Genomic DNA, 4,651 nt, shown 5'->3' on the forward strand with positions numbered 1-4,651 from the left:
CAATCATTAACCTCACAATAAGACTTTCAGTCTATCTCAGTCATCAACCTCACAATCAGACCCTCGGTCTATCTCAGTCATCAACTCACGATCACTCGGACCATCAGTAAAACAGGGAACCCAGCCCAAACAGTTTTCACATTTTTTAAGAAATATAGTGATAAAACCAGATTTAAACAATAACCAGGTAAAAACATGACTAAAGATATGCTTTCAAAACAAATAAAGTGAAGAAAAATAGTAAAAATGCCCTTAAGGGTCTCAACAGGTTGGCACAAGGCCCCAAACATAGCATACAGTCCAAAATATAATATCAATCTCTAGAACATGGAATATCATAAGGTTTCAAATCAAATACGCGACTTAACAATCGTACGGGACGGACCAAGTCACAATCCCCAATGGTGCAGAACTCCACGCTCGTCATCTAGCGTGTGCGTCACCTCAAAATAACACAACGATGTGTAATCCGGGGTTTCAAACCCTCAGGACAGTAGTTACAATCATTACTTACCTCGATCCGATCCAAACTCTAGCCTGCGATGCCTCGCCCGCACGAATCGACCTCCAGGTGCTCCAAATCTATCCACAATCAGTACATAATCATTAAAATATGCTAAGGGAGCGAAGCCCACTCGAAAATATCCAATTTAACATCAAAATCCCGAAATTGCTCAAACTCGGCCCCCGGGCCCACGCTTCGAAATTCGAAGAAACTCACAAAATCCGACAACCCATTCAACCACGAGTCCAGCCATACCAAAATTACTAAATTTCGATAACAATTCAGCCTCCAAATCTTCAAATCTTATTTTCAAATCCCTAGGTCCAAATCCCCAATTTACACCTCAAAAACATGTAATCTAGTCGGATTATTCGATGATAATTCAATATTATGGAGTAGAATTGATCACAAGTGACTTACCTCAATATTTCCCATGCTTTCTTGCTCAAAAATCACCCCAAGCCGTGTTCTTTAACAAAAAAATGTCAAAATGAGCTACGAAAACGTAACAGCTTTAATAAATCCGATTCTGGTCGCTAAAGGCTTAATTCCCGTCGCTAAAAGGTCCAATCTGGTCGCTAAAAGGTGCACACCAGATCTGATGCACCAGTAGTCTTTAATTTCACTAAAAAGGCTCTAACTCCATCCTACGAACTCGGAATTCGATGATTCTTGTTCCTATGAGTCACAAATAATGATACGAATATAGTCCTTCAATCAAAACTCAATTCGGAGCTCGTTTGCTCAGTGCGATATCCATTTCGCTCGTTAAACAATTAACTCATGATTTGCGTTAGAAACCCAGTCGCGACTTGATGAAATTAGACCAAACTTTCCAGATCACTCCTATAATTCATTATCAAAATTCCGGAAGTCTCAAATTCAAATTTCGATCTCTAGAACTAAAAATGGACCTTTGGATCATTACATGCTTATGCTCAAAATGCCAAAATCTTCTAAAAACTCTTCCAAACCATATCCGAGCCTCATGGGACCTCGACCAAATATGCCAACACACCCCGTAACATAATTAAAACTTGTTCCAACCTTCGGAACGCTCAAAACAACATCAAAACATCAAATCACCCTCGGATTCAAGCCTAAGAATTCCAAAACTTCTGAATTCGATCAAAAAGTCTATGAAACCTCGTCCGAATGACCTGAAATTTTGCACACACATCAGAAATGAAACAATGGACCAACTCCCATTTTCGGAATTCCATTCCGACCCCGATATCAAAATTTCCGCTGCCGACCGGAAAACGCCAAATTTTCAATTTTGCCAATTCGAGCCTAAATCTACCACGGACCTCCAAAATGCATTCCGGACGCGCTCCCAAGTCCAAAATCACCTAACGGAGCTAACCAAATCATAGAAATCCAAATACGAGATCAAATACTAAAAAGTCAAAACTTGGTCAAACCTTTCAAATTTCATGCTTCAACTGAGAACTGTTCTTCCAAATTTATTCCGATTACCCTGAAAACCAAAACCAATTATTTACATAAGTCATAATACATCACACTGGGCAAGCCATGCCCGAGAACTAGCGATCAAAGTGCAAAAGCTCAAAACGATCGGTCGGGTCGTTACATAACATTACCCAATAAAGTAGTGTTGAAGCTCAAACAACTCCAGTTTTTTCATTAGCTTTTGGTGATTTTGTCCTTAAATACTGTAGTAAAGCAATTCTATGTTGAAGTTGTCTAGTTGTGATTGCTTGCTTTCCCTTCCATTTCAGGCCTTTACTTGGTTTATAACCAAGGTCACCAGTCACTACAGCTGAAACTTTCAACTGCTCCATTATTCCTTCCACTGTCGATTACCCTACTAACATGCCTCCCTTGCTAAAAATTAAGTAAAAAAAAATCAGATATCAGACAATGGAGTTTAACTTGCAACCTCAAAACTAGCAACCAAACTGCTAATTACCTCAACACATGTATAGCCACTTTTGCTGACAAATACTCCATGTCCCACTACTCTTGGCCTCTTAAATGTAGTAAGATCATCTCTGTTGCTTGCTTAAGATTGTTGCACATCTGAAACTTGAGAATGTTGGACATCTAAAACTTGAGATTGTTATCTGAGTTTTGTAACTTCTGCACCAAGTTGCTATTGCTTCTTCCTTTACCACCCTTAGCTTTAGCATTCCTCTTACTAGTAGATGCTTGGGAGTCAGCCTTTGATCTCTTTTTAGAGGTTGATTTTTGTGATTGAGCCACTCCTTTTGCATATATAAAAACAGTCCCAATCAGCTAATACCAACTAATACCAATTAGAACTAACAGTCCCAAACTAACAGCTAACTGAAGCTAACAACTAACTAATATATAACAATTAATACAATGCTATAACAGAAACAAAAAATAACAGCTAACTTAGGCTAAAATTCAGCAAAAACTAACATTCAGCAGAACTAAAATTCAGCAGAAACTAACATTCAGCTGAACTAAAATTCAGCAGTCTCAAATTCAGTAGAAACAACATTCAGCTATCTCAAATTCAGCAGAAACAATATTCAACAGTCCCAAACATTCAGCAAGCAGTCCCAAACATTCAGCAGAAACAAAATTAGCAGAAAAAACATTCAGCAGTCCCAAACATTCCCAAACAACCAGTTTATGTTATAACATAAAGCAGTTTCTAACAGGAGGCAGTCGCAAACATGAAGCAGAAACAATCAAAAATAGTAACAGCTGACAGATGCAAAAACATTGCAAAAAAATAGAAAGTACCTCTGAAGTGCTTTATGGTTTATTTGGACATCTTCTTCTGTTATGAGCTGTGGACTTACAAATTGAGCAACTCATTGATGTTCCTCTCTTTGTAAGCTTGCCACTGTTTTTTTATCTCCTCAGCCTCCTTTCTTTCTTTTTTTTTGTTGGCCTTCCAGACATTGTTCTAACAGGAGGTGGTTCAACCTTTGCATTTGTTGACTCATGCCACATCTCTATGCATGGTACTGGCTGTATGAAATGAGAATAAGCTTTTAGGTAGGTCTCCTTCTTGTACCACTCAGAAATGAAGCCAAGTGGATTAAGTCTCTTGTGATGAATTGCAGCGACACCATGTGCACAAGGTATCCCTTTTAGTTGCCAAGCTCTGCAACTACACGCTCCCTCAGTCAACTTGACAATGTGTTTAATCCCGGTAGCCCCCTTAACTTCATACCCAAAATCACCATTCCAGTGTATTGTGCACCTCATAGACTTCTCCACATTTGTAACCAACACCATCATTGCCATTGGTGATATGCCTTCATTCTAAGTATCTACAAATGCCCTCACTCTAGTGAACCTATTCATTACCTTTATCCTAATTTCTTCAAGCATGCTAATAATTGTGTTGTGCCTAGGACCCAAAACCCAAGCATTGAAGCTTTCAGCCATGTTATTATCCACACTGTCACACTTGGAAGAAGTTCTAAACATTGCTTTGCTCAATTTCTTAGGATTGTAGTTTACCAAGTATTCACAAATCTTGTGACCTATCTTACTTAGCTTGTCCAAGTTTGCTTTAAGTTTAGCTTCATAAGTTGATCTTGCACAGCTCCAACCCCATTTCTTCTCTCAATACCCTTCCATTTCTGCTGCCAGTTAGCTAGAATATGTCTTGCACACATTCTATGCTCACATTCAGGAAGATATTCTTGAACTGCTGAATATAAACCCTGCATCAATGCAACTATAATCCGAGGCAGATTTAGGGAGGGTCCTATGTATTTAACTAAATTTCTTTTTTCAGCTCGAATAATGTAGATATACTTACACAAAAGCACCTAAAATATATACATACAATATAATCACATTTCTTATTCTGAACTTATTGATTATAGATCCTAAATTTGCCTATACATCTAACCATATCCTTGATGTTGTTAAACAGAAGAAAGCAAGGTGACTAGCAATGTTGAAGAAGCTCAATATGGAGGAGGTGGATACATGGGCAACAGGGGCGGAGGAGGGTATCCGGGTAATTATCGTTGGGGTGGACGTAATGGATACCCGTGGAAAGGTTGCAGATATGGTTGCTGCCGTGGATACCGCAATGGCCCGGGGTGTTCAAGGTGTTGTGCCACTGCTCATGAAGCTCCTGATGTTCAATTTGAAGATTATTCCGAGAATTGATCATATATATTTACC

General features: G+C 38.9%; 1 protein-coding gene across 1 annotated transcript; it reads right to left on the minus strand.

Annotated features, from left to right (window-relative positions):
- Window positions 1-2,572: 2,572 nt before the first annotated feature.
- Window positions 2,573-3,754, minus strand: LOC109205162. The gene is made up of 2 exons (XM_019367838.1): window positions 3,416-3,754; window positions 2,573-2,764 (listed from the first exon to the last, which is right to left on the minus strand). Exons 1-2 carry the CDS (start codon window positions 3,752-3,754, stop codon window positions 2,573-2,575), a joined length of 531 nt encoding a protein of 176 aa, XP_019223383.1.
- Between the last annotated feature and the right edge of the window lie 897 nt (window positions 3,755-4,651).

Source organism: Nicotiana attenuata, unplaced genomic scaffold (genome assembly GCF_001879085.1).
Source record: "Nicotiana attenuata strain UT unplaced genomic scaffold, NIATTr2, whole genome shotgun sequence".
Classification (NCBI taxonomy): domain Eukaryota; kingdom Viridiplantae; phylum Streptophyta; class Magnoliopsida; order Solanales; family Solanaceae; genus Nicotiana; species Nicotiana attenuata.

Bases quoted from the DNA above. Each gene is read 5' to 3' on its own strand.
- LOC109205162 (XM_019367838.1), bottom strand. From the start codon at position 3,754: ATGGCAATGATGGTGTTGGTTACAAATGTGGAGAAGTCTATGAGGTGC. The intron at 2,765-3,415 runs GTTAGAACAATG...AGTTGGTATTAG, and splicing joins CAAAGGTTGAACCACCTCCT to CTGATTGGGACTGTTTTTAT.